General features: G+C 44.2%; 1 protein-coding gene across 5 annotated transcripts in view; it reads right to left on the bottom strand.

Annotated features, from left to right (window-relative positions):
- Positions 1 to 17,570, bottom strand: part of LOC115468248 (E3 ubiquitin-protein ligase TRIM39-like) — an 85,426-nt gene that overhangs the window by 47,053 nt on the left and 20,803 nt on the right. For 2 of the 5 annotated variants that reach the window (XM_030199796.1, XM_030199792.1), the window contains exons 6-7: positions 5,229 to 5,252; positions 4,210 to 4,239 (exon numbers count right to left, since the gene is read on the bottom strand). In XM_030199796.1, coding sequence (XP_030055656.1) covers positions 4,210 to 4,239; positions 5,229 to 5,252 — 54 coding nt within the window. Of the gene's footprint in view, positions 1 to 4,209; positions 4,240 to 5,228; positions 5,253 to 7,926; positions 7,951 to 8,242; positions 8,249 to 17,570 lie in introns of all 5 variants that reach the window. The other 3 variants (XM_030199794.1, XM_030199793.1, XM_030199795.1) reach the window with 3 other exon arrangements.

Below are 17,570 nucleotides of genomic sequence, written 5' to 3'. Positions count from 1 at the left end.
GAGCAAAAGAGACAGGCTCTCCAGTTTTTGGAGTTGCAAGAAGCTTTGGCCTCTACCCTTCTTTCTGAATCATCTAGCTCATAAGTCCTGCTGGCCTCCTGCAGCTGAGGGCTCAACCCTTGGTGAATGTTAGTCATCGCAGGTGAAGATTCCATATCTATTGGCGATAGATGGCAACACATTGCCCTCCATACATCAATAACTTGAACATTTACCATCATCTCTAAATTTATATTGTTAGTTTTTGTACCTTTTTTTTTGTTCCATATACTTAACCATTGTTATTTGATCATGTCTTTGTAATAATTACTATTCTGTCTTGCACATTATGCAAGCCAGAAGTGGGGATATATTATGCAAATCCCAATTTCTAGTATTAAGAGGGTTGCAATTGATCCCTACCAATCAGGAGATATAATTTTATATATACTATTGCTATATATACTATTGCTATTTATGTAAATTGGCTTTTCATTATTGAACCCTTTTGGTTTCGCTTTTGCTTTTGTACTTAATTTGCACTGTTTTCTCCATGTTTACATTGTCTTTCATTTCTCTTGACATCTATATATTATTTTGGCTTATTCAATTCACACTGATTATGCCCACCAAGATATAGCAATGTATCATTCAGGCATACAGTTATTTTGCTTATTCCTTTGCCAGCCTCTGATTCTTGATGGACTAATTATGATGGTGCATGCCTAGAATAAAGACATGGAAAGATCCAAGTTTGTACACCACAAGTACGTCTTTAAGACCTATCCAGGCCCAAATGATGTTGGATCCCCCAAGGTTGTGGCAATGATCTTTACACCTTGTAAACTATTGGACCACAAGTCTTGGGTCCATGTGAAAGATATACGTGTTTACTCAGCCATAGAATCAGATGTTACCAGCCTAACCATCTCAAGACCAGCCACTTCCTTCAGCAGGCCAGCCTGAAAACCCAGATCTCCGTCCAGATTCTTCAGCGCTTCCACCGCCTCAACCATGATCGATGAAAGAGGATTAAGAACTGATACTTAACTTGAGATTTACTGCTGCTGTTTATGGACATTATAGATTCATATTTTGTTTTATTTTCAGTTTAGCAGCAATCCTGTCTATATATTGAAAAGGTTTTATTTTTATTTTCCTATTATTTCCTTTATTGTTCTAATTGTTTTTCCAAGAGTTTCCCCGTTATTTCTGTTTATGTAATTTAAATTGAAGTTGATATTGCTCAGATACAAGGGTAACATCAAACCCTAATACTGGCTAAGATATCATAATGTAGATGTAAACTCTGTTAGTATCAACCTGTTATGCAATTGTTTAACTTTGGTGTAGGCTTACTTAAGCTGCATGTATACTTGCTATCCACTTTTTAGTGCTCATGATTGGATGCTAATGATGAGTACTAGTAAGGTCCAGGAATTCCGACCTGTTTAAGGATTCTGAATACCTACAACCTTAAACAGCCTGCAATCTGAATACTAACCGTATATTTGTTGAGCCACCATAACAATGCTTAATCAAAACCACTATTCCTTCCGAGGACCACTGAGATAGATACATTAGGTTATCTCCCCATGTACTATGCAACAGATACAATAGAAGTCGTAGCAAGACCTGAAAGTATTTATTAGTATGATCCACCTGAAATTGCTATTACCCGCATACCTATATTTCATGGGATTTTGTAAATGAACTCATGGATTTGTCCCATTCATAAAACCTCTCTCACTACAGGCTTTGAGTAAGTCTCAAGAGAGATGACATCAGGATTAAGGCCCAAGGGATTGGGTAATATAAAGGGAATTCCATATGCCTAAATAATATATAACCTAAGAATGAAGTTTTCTGTCTTGCATAATATCTGCTAGCAATCCATAAGAGCAAAACTCCCCCTCTCGTTTGATAACTTGCCACCTTCTGGAATGGATGATGACAAGCTTGACGAGCTTTGTGTCACCCCTCTCCAGAGGGGGTGACAAGTGGGGAATGTATAATTATACTACAGCAAGAGGCCCTCACTGGATGCCCACCGGAAGGGTGGAAGGCCAGATTTTAGGACTCAGGCTGTAAAAATACCAGCTAGGTTTAAAAATCTATGACTGGCTGAGCAAGGACTTGCTTTTTCTGCAAGTTAATATGCGTTCTAGTTTAAGATATATCCACTGGAATAGTGGTGGGCCAAGCTACATAGCTTTGTACAGCTGAAAAGCACTGACTAGGCCTGATAACCTACTAATAGCCTTATAGATGAGTCTTAACAAAATCAGGTACAAATTGAATGTAGCACTTATTAAAATGGAGTTTGTCTTTCTATAAGATGAAACTTAGATCATAAGATAATAGAAAAAGAGGAAGTGAAACTGATATGCAAAAAAATAAGATGTTTTGGCAGAAGAGAAAACATATTGACAAAAGAGGAAGTTGCACAATAATTTGCAATAGCTAGAACAGATATTTTTAGTATTAAGGAACAAGTTGTTTACAAGAACGGAAGCACCTGGCCGGATGCGAAAGTATGATCTTAGAAATTGAGAAATATTAGAAAAAAAGGTACTTCACAATTGACTTGTATTGAGAGATGTAGGTATAAAAGAGGGGAGATTTTGGCTTAGTTTCGGAGTCCGTCCCTGACACCTTGGAAGCAGCGAAGCTCTGTCCGATTGTACCCAGAATCTGTCTGCTGAATGTACCTGATTAAAGTGATGTACAAATAAACTCCTCATTCCAAATGATGATTTGTGGGTTTCACTTAATAATGAAAGGCTGTAAGTATAAATGCTTTTGTTGCATCCAGCAGCTATCTTTCACTGCATTGTATAACTTGTAATCTGATTCCAGTTTGTCATAAGGCTGGTACCTTTTCCTTAGATCTAGCGTCTCTCAGTGGCAATTTCTCTTAGAACTTCACAACCCTCTGATTACCCCAGTACTAGTGCTATCTAGAGATGGAGTCAGATCGAGGTCACTCTAGCCTTCTTGGGGGGCTCGGGACCCCCTAAATTCTCAACAAGACCCCAACACAAGACAGCCAGAACTAGCAGAAAAGGGTTTCACGCTTTCCTGACCCTGGGTGATGTGTTTATAAATCTGTTTGGCTTTCATTCCCACAGGAATGTTGTCCACAGTGATTTATGCTTTAATCCACCATTTGTATTATCCACAAATTTAATCACCTTTCCATCTTTTCTATTGACTCAACACGAAGCACAGATGTAGTTTTGGAACTTTCTGGTTCTGCTTCACGAACAGACCACTGAATCTCTTCCTTTCTTTGCTGGATGGATGATTGTTGATTCATTAAACTTTAACTCGCAGCCAATGGGAGAAATACACATGCCGGAATGAAGCTTATCCAACACACCTATTTTGTCACTAAGACACATCACATGTTTCTTTCTCTTACGATTGGTACATGTAGCTTGTAACTCACCCCACTGGATGCTTGGTGGCCATTTCCAGAAGCAAATTCTACTGTATCATTCAGATGGAAACAGTTCTTGTCCTAATCTGGTCATTCACTCCCTTGTGGAAGTTTCGGAGATGACCCGAGAAAGCGAGAGTCTCCCAATGAATGTGGGAAATTTGCCAGGTCTGAACCCGAGGAATCACTCCCTGACCCTGATCAGGGGAAACACACATTGTCTTCTCTATCACAGGGGTGAAAATGATCCCTAACACTGGCTGTAGGTGTCTGTATAGCGAAATCTACTACTACTACTTAACATTTCTAGAGCGCTACTAGGGTTACGCAGCGCTGTACAGTTTAACAAAAAGGACAGTCCCTGCTCAAAAGAGCTTACAATCTAATGGGCGAAATGTCAAGTGGGGGCAGTCTAGATTACCTGAATAGAGGTATGGTAGTTAGGTGCCGAAGGTGACATTGAAGAGGTGGGCTTTGAGCAAGGCTTTGAAGATGGGCAGGGAGGGGGCCTGGCGTATGGGCTCAGGGAGTTTGTTCCAGGCATGGGGTGAGGTGAGGCAGAAAGGGCGGAGCCTGGAGTTGGCGGTGGTGGAGAAGGGTACTGAGAGGAGGGATTTGTCTTGAGAGCGGAGGTTACGGGTAGGAACGTAAGGGGAGATGAGGGTAGAGAGGTAAAGGAGGGGCTGCAGATCGAGTGCATTTGTAGGTTAATAGCGAAATCACACTCAAAGGACACATTAGTGGATTTGATGATTTGGCATAATAAGTTATATATCAGATTCAGTTACCTGTATATCTGCCAAATTCCATCCACCAATCTGCATCAAAATAATGATGAACAATGATCAAATCTCAGATAAGAGAAATAAGTACAATGATATAAAAATATATTAGGGGTGGACAATAATTAAATATTTTAATAGTGATCAATCATGCGATTAAAAATTGTAATCATGCAATTAAGTGCGCTAAATCACTGCATTTTGGCCATTAAAGAATAAAGTTTCAAACAGCCTTCACCCAGTTTCTCTAATGCCCCAATGCCTAGCCTTCACCAAGTTTCTCTTCCCCAATCCCTACATTTACTTGTACAGCAGGGCTCAGACTCAGCGTTGCCTCAAACTCCTTGTCTCGCCCTGCACAGTGATTGGGCTCAACAGATACTTGAGTCGCGCAGTGCAGGAATTTGGGGAAGTCTCGCAGTTTCAAGTCTCAAGAGACTTTCCCCAACTTCATGCACCATGCAGCTCAAGTATCTGCAGAGCCTGTCGGCAGTGGCGTAGGAAGGGGGGGCAGTGGGGCAGTCCGCCCCGGGTGCACGCGCTGGGGGGGATGTCGGTTCGCTGGTTCCCTGCTCTTTTCTGCCCCGGAACAGGTTACTTCCTGTTCCGGGGCAGAGAAAGCAGGGAAGCAGCAGAGCCGATGCAGCTCCCAATGACGTGCACTGGGGGCGGATCGGCCCTCCCGCTACAAGGTAGGCTTCATTTCGGGGGGGGGGGGGCGCCGTGCGCTCCGGAGGGGGGGGGGCCGTGCCTGCACCCTGGGGGGTGCGCAGCGGCGACCCGCCCCGGGTGTCAGGCACCCGCGCTACGGCACTGCCTGTCCGTGCAGGGGAAGCGAAGGAGTTTGAGGCAGTTCCGAGGAAGGAGAAAAAATCCCGAGTGGGGGAGGGTTGGGTCAGCATTAAAAAAAACAGGCAGCATCAAACAACATGGTATGCGTTAAAATATTAATGCATTTATAGTGTTATTAACGCATTAATTGCCCACCCCTAAAATATATAAGTTGTTAACTGAATAAAACTTACCCATTCCTGCAGGATGTGATTTTACTTTGTAAAAAAAAAAATAGAGAAATGTTAGAGATTTTGAATTATAAAAATGTCCTTCAATGATCTCATAAGTACATTCATACATAAGAACTGCCATCCAGAGAAAGACTGAAGGTCCATCAAGCCCAGTATCCTGTTTCCAACAGTGGTGAATCGAGATCACAAGTACCTGGCAAGATCCCAAAAGAGTAAAAGATTTTCTGCTGCTTATTCCAGGAATAAGCTTATGACATAGGAAACACATGACTTCCAGGGTGCAATGCAGCAAAATAAAACAAGCTTTGCCTTATCACCCATTCCTTCTTCAGGTTACACTCAAATAGGAGTGACAATCGACAAAGCAAGGTCGTTGCTTTGGGCAGAACTGATGGTACAGCTGTTATAAAGTAAGAACGTGACATTATCCAGCCCATATTCAGCCCACGGCAGTCAGCAGTTTTTATGTTTAAATCATTTTGAGAGGCATTCTTTATGAAATGGCCACGAACGAAGCTATTTCGATATCAATGCTTCACAAAAGACTATTGCTGAGCTGCCCTCAGAGGGAATTAGTTCCTCTCGCTCTGCGATGGTCGGAGGACCTACAGAAACTGATCACAACAAGAATTTTGGTGGGAAGCATGAGCCAAATCCCAAGTAGGACAAGTAGTGCTGAACTTAGAGAGTGTCAGGGTAGAGTGATTTTTAGAGCTTATACCTCTCGATCAAGGTTGCATAAAATGGGTGGAGCAGACTCGCCCGAATGTATTCGATGTAGAGGACCTATGAGCACTTTTTATCATGCTATATGGGCCTGACCAGCGATCAAAGCTTTTTCGTTAAAAATGATTCGTTTTCTGGAGAGAATTAGGGGGCGGAAGATATTGGTTTTGCCGGAAAGTGTTCTGTTGGGAGTTGTTGTCCCCTTTGGGGGCGGCTACTGTCCATCAAACCTTATTAGTTCATAAAGCATTCCTAATAGGTAAGAAATGCATTTTAGTAAATTGGATAAAGCCTGAGGCTCCTTCTTATTGGCAATGGTGCAACTTCGAGACTCACACTTCAAATTTAAATTACAACGACAATTCTATTTAACTTGGGAGAGGTATATTCAAGCTGTAGCACCTCAGACCCGCAGCTTTATTCTTAACCAACTTGGTGAATTATCAGGCTCTGGATGAGGGTTGGTAGCTATGGAGGGAATAAGATTTCCTCACTACAATTAGATAGAGTTAGAAGGAGAACTCTAGGGGAGGGTTTATTGAATCTTTTCCGATAGGCACGTACAGGAGGTTCGGAAGGTATTTTCACAATAGGTGTCCTTGTTCTGGATTGTTGCCTGGTGGGTTAGGTGGAGGGTGGGGCTGAGCAAGGGTTTCCTATCTCCGTTTTCTACTGTCAACGTCTTTTGTGATCCGGGCTTCATCAGCCTGGTTCTTAGTATTATCTCAGGGGGGGGGGGGGGTATCGATCTTAGGGGTGGCGTAGGAGGGAGGGGTATGCTACCATAAACTTGGGTTGAGGTTATGGACACTGACTGTTTTTGGGTAGCCAGCTCTGACTATTTCTTCCCAACTTAACATATTCTGAGCTTGTCAGTTCCTTAAACTGTTGTATAATTAAAGTTGTTGAAGCTCAATTTGGAGGGGAGGGGGGAGGGGGGTTAGGAGAGTGGGTGGGAGGGAGTAGAAAACGTTAAAACTTCTGATGTTCCAATTATCACTTTATTTGTATTTTGAAGGATTGTTAGTAAATTGTTGCCTAATGATCATGCTGTATGTTCATTTTGAAGGATCATCAATAAAATTGTTGAAACATAAATCATTTTGAGGGGCATAATCAAACATGGCGCCCAAGGTTTCCTGAGGGCATCCTTGCAGAACGTCTTCGCGAAGGGGCGGGGAAACCTGTATTATCGAAACAAGATGGGAGCTATCTTCCATTTCCATAATATGATAGAGGACGCCCAAATCTCAACATTTAGGTCGACCTTAGAGGTGGTCGCCCTTAGAGATGGTCATCCCCGGTTTTCAGCGACAATGGAAACCAAGGATGCCCATCTCAGAAATGACCAAATCCAAGCCATCTGGTCATAAGAGGAGCCAGCATTTGTACTGCACTGGTCACCCTGACATGCCAGGACACCAACCAGGCACCCTAGGGGGCACTGCAGTGGACTTCAGAAAAAGCTCCCAGGTACATAGCTCCCTTACCTTGTGTGCTGAGCCCCCCAAACCCACTCCCCACAACTGTACACCACTACTATAGCCCTTAGGGATGAAGGGGGGCACCTAGATGTGGGTACAGTGGATTTGTGGTGGGTTTTGGAGGGCTCACATTTACCACCTCAAGTGTAGCAGGTAGGGGGGGAAGGGCCTGGGTTCGCCTGCCTGAAGTGCACTGCACCCACTGAAACTGCTCCAGGGACCTGCATACTGCTGTAATGGAGATGGGTATGACATTTGAGGCTAGCATAGAGGCTGGCAAAAAATATTTTTAAAGTTGTTTTTTGAGGGTGGGAGAGGTTAGTGATCACTGGGGGAGGAAGGGGAGGTCATCCCCGATTCCCTCCGGTGGTCATCTGGTCAGTTCAAACAACATGGTATGCGTTAAAATATTAATGCATTTATAGTGTTATTAACGCATTAATTGCCCACCCCTAAAATATATAAGTTGTTAACTGAATAAAACTTACCCATTCCTGCAGGATGTGATTTTACTTTGTAAAAAAAAAATAGAGAAATGTTAGAGATTTTGAATTATAAAAATGTCCTTCAATGATCTCATAAGTACATTCAAACATAAGAACTGCCATCCAGAGAAAGACTGAAGGTCCATCAAGCCCAGTATCCTGTTTCCAACAGTGGTGAATCGAGATCACAAGTACCTGGCAAGATCCCAAAAGAGTAAAAGATTTTCTGCTGCTTATTCCAGGAATAAGCTTATGAAATAGTAAACACATGACTTCCAGGGTGCAATGCAGCAAAATAAAACAAGCTTTGCCTTATCACCCATTCCTTCTTCAGGTTATACTCAAATAGGAGTGACAATCGACAATGCAAGGTCGTTGCTTTGGGCAGAACTGATGGTACAGCTGTTATAAAGTAAGAACGTGACATTATCCAGCCCATATTCAGCCCACGGCAGTCAGCAGTTTTTATGCTTAAATCATTTTGAGGGGCATTCATGAGCTTCATGAAATGGCCACGAACGAAGCTATTTCGATATCAATGCTTCACAAAAGACTATTGCTGAGCTGCCCTCAGAGGGAATTAGTTCCTCTCGCTCTGCTATGGTCGGAGGACCTACAGAAACTGATCACAACAAGAATTTTGGTGGGAAGCATGAGCCAAATCCCGAGTAGGACAAGTAGTGCTGAACTTAGAGAGTGTCAGGGTAGAGTGATTTTTAGGGCTTATACCTCTCGATCAAGGTTGCATAAAATGGGTGGAGCAGACTCGCCCCAATGTATTCGATGTAGAGGACCTATGAGCACTTTTTATCATGCTATATGGTCCTGCCCAGCGATCAAAGCTTTTTGGTTAAAAGTGATTCGTTTTCTGGAGAGAATTAGGGGGCGGAAGATATTGGTTTTGCCGGAAAGTGTTCTGTTGGGAGTTGTTGTCCCTTTTGGGGGCAGGTACTGTCCATCAAACCTTATTAGTTCATAAAGCATTCCTAATAGGTAAAAAATGCATTTTAGTAAATTGGATAAAGCCTGAGGCTCCTTCTTATTGGCAATGGTGCAACTTCGAGACTCACACTTCAAAATTTAAATTACGACAATTCTATTTAACTTGGGAGAGGTATATTCAAGCTGTAGCACCTCAGACCCGCAGCTTTATTCTTAACCAACTTGGTGAATTATCAGGCTCTGGATGAGGGTTGGTAGCTATGGAGGGAATAAGATTTCCTCACTACAATTAGATAGAGTTAGAAGGTATAACATGGAGTGGGGGGGCTGGAGAACTCTAGGGGAGGGTTTATTGAATCTTTTCCGATAGGCACGTATAGGAGGCTCGGGGGTGGGGGGGTATTTTCACAATAGGTGTCCTTGTTCTGGATTGTTGCCTGGTGGGTTAGGTGGAGGGTGGGGCTGAGCAAGGGTTTCCTATCTCCCTTTTCTACTGTCAACGTCTTTTGTGATCCAGGCTTCATCAGCCTGGTTCTTAGTATTATCTCGGGGGGGGGGGGGGGGGGTATCGATCTTAGGGGTGGCATAGGAGGGAGGGGTATGCTACCATAAACTTGGGTTGAGGTTATGGACACTGACTGTTTTTGGGTAGCCAGCTCTGACTATCTCTTCCCAACTTAACATATTCTGAGCGTGTCAGTTCCTTAAATTGTTGTATAATTAAAGTTGTTGAAGCTCAATTTGGAGGGGAGGGGGGTTAGGAGAGTGGGTGGGAGGGAGTAGAAAATGTTAAAATGTCTGATGTTCCAATTATCACTTTATTTGTATTTTGAAGGATTGTTAGCAAATTGTTGCCTAATGATATGCTGTATGTTCATTTTGAAGGATCATCAATAAAACTTGAAACATAAATCATTTTGAGGGGCATAATCTAACGGGGCGCCCAAATTTTTCTGAGGGCATCCTTGCAGGACATCTTCGCGAAGGGGCGAGGAAACCTGTATTATCGAAACAAGATGGGAGCTATCTTCCATTTCCATAATATGGTAGAGGACGCCCAAATCTCAACATTTAGGTCGACCTTAGAGGTGGTCGCCCTTAGAGATGGTCGTCCCCGGTTTTCAGCGACAATGGAAACCGAGGACGCCCATCTCAGAAATGACCAAATCCAAGCCATTTGGTCATAAGAGGAGCCAGCATTTGTAGTGCACTGGTCACCTTGACATGCCAGGACACCAACCGGGCACCCTAGGGGGCACTGCAGTGGACTTCAGAAAAAGCTCCCAGGTGCAAAGCTCCCTTACCCCCAAACCCACTCCCCACAACTGTACACCACTACCATAGCCCTTAGGGATGAAGGGGGGCACCTAGATGTGGGTACAGTGGATTTGTGGTGGGTTTTGGAGGGCTCACATTTACCACCACAAGTGTAGCAGGTAGGGGGGGATGGGCCTGGGTCCGCCTGCCTGAAGTGCACTGCACCCACTGAAACTGCTCCAGGGACCTGCATACTGCTGTAATGGAGATGGGTATGACATTTGAGGCTAGCATAGAGGCTGGCAAAAAATATTTTTAAAGTTGTTTTTTGAGGGTGGGAGGGGTTAGTGACCACTGGGGGAGTAAGGGGAGGTCATCCCCGATTCCCTCCGGTGGTCATCTGGTCAGTTCGGGCACCTTTTTGAGGCTTGGTTGCAAGAAAACAAAGTCGGCTAAGTGCTCGTCAGGGGCGTCCTTTTTTCCATTATCGGCCGAGGACGCCCATGTGTTAAGCACGCCCCAGTCCCGCTTTCACTATGCTTCCGACACGCCCCCGTGAACTTTGGTCGTCCCCGCGATGGGAAGCAGTTGAGGGCGCCCAAAATCGGCTTTCGATTATGCCGATTTGGGCGACCCTGAGAGAAGGACACCCATCTCCCGATTTGTGTCGAAAGATTGGCGCCCTTCTCTTTCGAAAATAAGCCTGTTTGTATTCATTTTAATGCCAAATCCACAAAAACATATGAATCCAGTCATATAAACAACCATATTCCCACCCCGAAACACTCCTTTTTTCACTCTCTGTCCCCCCATAAGTAACCATAATAATGAGAAAACACTGCATAATTAGTGTGATATTGACTGGATAATATGCTAGTTTTTTGTGTGTTTTTTATATGAGATGTGCTATTCTTTTTATTAGTTGCCCAATTTGTGCCATTATGTGACATCAGCCTTATGCATTATTTATTACGTGACAGGTGCTGCTCTTTTCCCATTTGTCCACTTTTTCTAAATATCAGTGTTCCCAAATGTTCCTTTGAACTTTAAGTATTGGAGGGAGACTGTGTTTTCTTTTGTGAGTGTGCTAGTAGCTGGTAAAAGTGGGAGTTTCACTTCAGCTGAGGCTGTGTGAATTCTATGTCCTGATCTTCCCCGGTAGTATACAGATGTTTAGTTAGTGTTATAATTAATCAATATTTCAGTTACCTGTTATTGTTTGCTATTTGCACTATTTTGTTCCACTGTTCAATATTTCTTTTTAATTTTAATCTCTATTAATTTTTTTATCAAATGTAACAATACAGTTACATTTGAATAAGCAATACAGAAAGAAAAATATAAATTTAAGTAAAACATTTTTACCAAGAAAATAACAAAATTATCTTCTTTAGACCTCAATTAGTGGGGGGTAGTCTAAGCAAATGTGAAGACTACACAAAGTAGAACAAAATTAAATAGGAAATATGCATTGCATGTATACCTAGCTTATTAACAATTATTATTCATCAAGACCTACGGTTTACCAAGTTTCTTCATATTTATAAATGCCTTCAACTGTTCAGGCTGGTAGAAATAATACTTAAGACCCAAATATTTAATAACACATTTACAAGGAAAATTAAGGTAGAAGGAGGCCCCTAAAGATATCACATGTTTAGTTAGTGTTATAATTAATCAATATTTCAGTTACCTGTTATTGTTTGCTATTTGCACTATTTTGTTCCACTGTTCAATATTTTTAAGAGAATTAACCTACTTGTTTGTTTGCCCCATTTGTCTGGACTGATAAAGAAATCTGGTGGTTTGTGTGTTGGGTCTGTGAGTGCTTTCTGGGAACTGTGGGACCACTGGGACTGTGGCCCAAGTAACCTAGAAATCACTGGGAATAACTTGAAAGCAGGAGACTCGCCCAGAGGCAGTTATGATTCAGTCTGTGGGAGGAGGGTGCTAGTGTAGAGCACAAGAAGCAGGTGCAGGCAGACCTGAGCTGTGTTGGGGATAGACATAGGCGCCAACTCCGTGGGTGCTGTGGGTGCTCGAGCACCCCCAATATTTAGAAACCTGTCCTCCTTGCTTTCCTGCAGCTCAGCCAGTGCTTAAAACTGATTTTACCTGACTGAACGGCAGTGAAAGCAGAGCAGGCTCGCCTCTTCAGTCTTCTCCTTCCCTCTCTCAGCGTCCCGCCCTCATTTCCTGTTTACGCAAGGGCGGGACGCTGAAAGAGGGAAGGAGAAGACTGAAGAGGCGAGCCTGCTCTGCTCTGCTTTCACTGCCGTTCAGTCAGGTAAATCAAAGTAATAGATTTTAAACTAACAGGAGGTAGAAAGAAGTTTAATTTGTGTCGTCCTCTTATTTTGTGAAAAAATGTGTCTTTGAAAGTTAGACTAGTGTCCTAAGGGCTCATGTTTAGGGTTATTTTTTTTTCTTTTCAGTTAATGGCCATGGTTCTAAACCTCTGTCTCCTTGTTTGAGTTTTACATTAACTCAGATTTGAATATTATTTGTCTTAATATTTATAATAAACTAGTAAAAAAGCCCCGTTTCTGATGCAAATGAAACGGGGGCTAGCAAGGTTTTCTTCTGTGTGCATGTCCCTGCCCTCTGCCCTCTCTCCCCTCCCCCCTCTGAGTCCTTCACTGTTACAGAGAGAGCGATTTGATTTAGTGCTTTGCTGTGTTTTCCTTCACTGTTTGTGTTACAGAGAGAGCGAGGGCGGGGCAGACACTCATGGGGAAACTCTCCCCCTTCACACTTCCGGCTGGAGGCTTCATTTAGAACGTTGGTGGTGCCTTTTATATAGAGAGATTTCTCCTGCCTTGTCTTCATTACATATAGCTGTACTTCCCTTGAACTCCTGCCTACACCCCTCAAACAGACTGCAAACACTGAGTCTTTCCCGATTAAATGGTGCTCTGTTTTATCTCTGGCTGCTGTTACAAATGTTTAAAAAGGTCAAATGTCGTTTGAACCTTAAACTGCTGTGACACATAACTGATGAGAAACCAAAAGGAGATCGTGCAATGGCAAGAAAAACATTTTTTGTTCTCTGTTTTAAAATTGTAATTGAAATGCTAAAAAAGAGTTTATGGTTCTTGTAGCCAGAGAATGTAGAAAAATCACTTTGCATTTTGAAAAGTAGCCTGTTCAGAAGTTTGGGCAGACATTAACAAGGATCTGGGCAGAGTTAGTGTCTTTGTGCTGCACTTTTAATAGGAGCGGTATGTTAAGCCTTATTCGTTTACTATTGGAACCAGCTGCTCCTGAGCTTTGTGTAGTAGACTATACATTGTATTCTGAGCATAATTTGAAGAATGGTGGTTGCACCAGGGAACTATCCATAAATAATAAAATATGCACTGTGTTTCCTTTGAAATACAATCTCAAAAGAGAATAGGATGAAATGTAGAATAAAAAGCACAGAATTTATTGCTCCTCACAGAGCCTCAGAGCTGCTTTATGTCTTGGAACATGGTGTGTGGAGAAAGTGCCCTGCAAAATCAGACAGGGGTCTGTATAAATGTGTGGTATGGTTACTCTTCACCTGTGCCACACTGCAGTGAACACAGAATAATGGATGCATCTGGTTCTAGATTGTAAGCTCTTTGAGCAGGGACTGTCTTTTTGTGTATGGTGTACTGCGCTGCGTATGCCTTGTAGCGCTATAGAAATGATAAGTATTAGTAGTATGGATGGGAGGGCAGGGGAGAGAGGAGAATTACTGGATATGGATGGGGGGAGAGGGCAGGGGAGAGAGGAGAGTTGCTGTACATGGATGCAGGGGAGGGCAGGAGAAATGCTGGACATGGAGGAGAGGAAAGACAGGAAGGAGATGCACATGGACGGAGGGGAGGGGAGAGAGGAGAAATGCTGGACATGGAGTGGAGGAAAGACAGGAAGTAGATGCACATGGAGGGGAGAGGAGAAATGCTGGACATGGATGGAGGGAAAAGGAGGACAGGAGGAAATGCACATGGATGGCGGGGAGAGAGGAGAAATGCTGGACATAGATGGAGGGGAGGGAAGACAGGAGGAGATGCACATGGATGGAGGGGAGAGAAGAAAAATGCTGGACATGGATGGAGGGGAAGAGAGGAAGTGAGATGAACATGGATGGAGGGGCGGAGAGAGAGGAAAAATGGTGGACATGGATGGAGGAGAGGGAAGAGAGAGGAAGGAGTTGCATATGGATGGAGGGGAGTGAAGAAAGAGGAAGGAGATGTATACTGACAGAGATGAGGGAAAGGGAGAAGAGGAGAAAAACTACACATAGATGGAGAAAATAGACGCTGGACGGAAAGAGAGAAGAGAGGGGGGCAGACGCTGGATGGAAAGGAGAGAGGGGGCAGATGCTGGATGGAAAGGGGGAAGGGAGGGGGCAGATGCTGGAAGGAAAGGGGGGAGAGAGGGGGTAGACGCTGGATGGAAAGGGGGGAAGTTAAAGATCGAGGAAAGAAGAAACAAGAGACTGGGACCAACACAATTAGAAACAGTAAACGGCCAGACCACAAAGGTAGGAAAAAATGAATTTTATTTTTAGTTTAGGATAAAGTAGTGTGGTAGCTGTGTTAATAAATACAGAAAATGGAAGTAAGGTGATACCTTTACTGGACTAATTTTAATACATTTTTGACTAATGTTTGGAGACCAAACCCTCCTTTCTTGTGTCAGAATAGAATACCATAACAGCAGTATACTGTCCTGACCTGAGGAAAGAGGTTTTGGCCTTTGAAAGCTAACTGAAAAATGTATTTAGTCCACTAAAATGATATTATCATATTTTCCATTTTTTGTTTTATTTGTATTTGTTAACCTATAGTATAGTGATTGAAATATGTCCGTTTTTTAAATTTGCATCTCTTTCTATTTGCACAGTACAGGGGGACTGAGGGGTGGGACTGTTAAGGGAAGAAGTCCTGGTGCAGGTTGCAGGCAGCCTATAAGTGGCGCTGCCACTGCCCAGGTGAAGACTGCAGTAGACAGAATTTTAAGATGGGAGGGGGGGAGAGAGAGACGCACTGCCTGTAAAAAAAAAAAAAAAATTTCAGCACCCCCAATCATTTTCAAAAGTTGGCTCCTATGGGGCTAGACCCCTTAAGCTGCTGCAGGATAACCTCAGGTGGGTGGCTAAGTGTTTCGTGACAACCTTGTGTCTTTGAATTTGGTTATATGTTACTTTAGTGCATCAGAATGATTCTGGGCATAGCGGCTTAGATTTATGCTTTATTTGTAACTAGTATAAAAGGCCCGTTTCGGTAGGCAAAGTAATCCCCCCCCCCTTCCTGTCTCCCCTGCCCCCCCTGCAGCCACCCATCTGGTCTCAGGACCCCCTCCCCACCAACCCTCCTCTGCCCCTGCAGCCACGCATGTGCAGCGGCCCTCCTCTCTCCCCTGCAGCCACCCATGTCCAGCGACTCTCCTCTCCCCCTGCAGCTACCCATGTCCAGCGACCCTCCTCTCCCCTGCCCCCTTGCAGCCACCCATCTGGTCTCAGGACCCCCTCCCCATCTCCCTCTTCCCTGCCCCCCCCGCAGCCATCCATGTCCAGCGACCCTCCTCTCCCCCTGCCCCCTCCAGCCACCCATGTCCAGCGACCCTCCCCTCCCCTCCCCCCTCGGCGCATCACCCAAACCCCTACCCCTCCCCCAGTGCATCACCCAACCCCTACCCCCCCCCCCCTTGGGCACATCAACCCCCTCGCTACCCGCAGCCGCCAATACTAACGCTGTCCGGCCACTGCTGTGTCTCCTGTTGAGCAGCAGCGGCCGGTACAAAAAGAAAAAAGCCAAAAAAAGATTTTAAACCTGAAACACGGCTCCGTACACAGCCATCTGGCATTGGCTGTCATCTCTGCAGCCGCTCCTCCTCTCCCCTCTGACGTCGCTGCGCTCCTCCGGGGTCTTCCTGCAGGGGCAGTGACGTGGAGGGGAGAGGAGGAGCGGCTGCAGTGACGACAGCCAATGCAGATGGCTGTCTACGGAGCCGCGTTTCAGGTTAAAAATCTTTTTTTTGGCTTTTTTCTTTTTGTACCAGCCGCTGCTGCTCCACAGGAGAAGCAGAAGCAGCCGGACAGCGTTAGCATTGGCGGCTGCGGGTGGCGAGAGAGTTGATGTGCCCGAGGGGGGGGGGGGGGTAGGGGCTTTGGTGATGCGCCAGGGGGAGGGTTTTGGGTGATGTGTTGAGGGGGGTAGGGACATGGGTGCTATGCCGGGGCGGAGGGGCTTGGGTGTTGCGCCGAGGGGGGGGCACTGACAGCTGTTTCCCAGGCAGGGGAAGGAGTAGGGAAACACGCTCCGCGTGTTTCTCTACTCCATCCCCTTGCCTTGGAATCAGCTGTCAGTGACATCACTGACATCAGTGCATTCTAAACTGCCTAGCAGACCACCTCCGAGGGAGCCATGGTACCAGGCACATTAGAACGTTGGAGGTGAGAATTATTATATAGGATGTCTCTGTCAATTCCATCTGATGTACTATTTGTCTTATTTGAAGCGCCATTTCCACTTAGATATGTAACCAGCCCCAAGCATGATTTTGGGGCGACCATCTGCAAGTATTGTTTGATTTGGTTGTTCATAAAGGACCTCTTTTACCAAGCTGGTGTAAAGGGTTAATCTTTCTTTCCTGCAGGAAATGGCCGTGCGGGAAGTAAAGCCAGTGTGGTCTAATTTGTTTTATAGCACCGAGATTTCTTCATACTCTTTTTAAAGGTTTGTGACGGCTTCTTTTCATTTTTCACACTTGAATTACTCTGGCATTAATTTTGATCACTTTCTTTACACTTTATTCCCTCTGGTGCTCTAGTTACTCTTTATCACTGATTTTCAACATTCACCCTCCTTTTACCAAGGCGCGGGAAAAAGTGGCCTTTGGTAGTACGAGTATGTGAAAGTTAAGCGGTATAAAAAATGTTAATAAGCATAAAGATAAACCAAGCTGAGGAAATAGTTTTTCATGGAAAGGAAGGTGGATCTGTGGAAGACAAAAGAATCGCACAGGGTCTGCAAAATGATGGTTGAAGATCTGTGGAAAGTGAGATGGGCAGACTGGATGGGGCTTATGGACTCCATCTACCGAGATGTTCAGTCTTTCTGTCTGTGTTCAGAATTCTCTCAGATTTTTACCAATAGATAATAGTTTCTTGGTATGTTACCCCCGTCACTATACTGCAACAACTCTGAGCAGTCTATCCTTCCATTGACCACACTAAACTTGCTAATCTCAGGGTCAATAATAGCGCTGAAATTTAGACAGTCTGTCTTGGCCTTTTCGACACAGTGCCAGGATGGTTTGGAGGTTCAGAATCGGAAGAGTCAGAAGTTACCTCATTAGTGGCAAGATTCAGTCTAGTAACTGGGTAACTATCTGGATAAAGTTAGGACAACAAAAAGGATGTGGTAACTTTATCTGGGTTATTATTCGGTCAATGTATATCCATATACTCAGTA

The sequence above is a fragment of the Microcaecilia unicolor genome, chromosome 4, assembly GCF_901765095.1.
Source record: "Microcaecilia unicolor chromosome 4, aMicUni1.1, whole genome shotgun sequence".
Lineage (NCBI taxonomy): Eukaryota > Metazoa > Chordata > Amphibia > Gymnophiona > Siphonopidae > Microcaecilia > Microcaecilia unicolor.
This window is presented reverse-complemented; position numbering and strand designations above follow the sequence as displayed.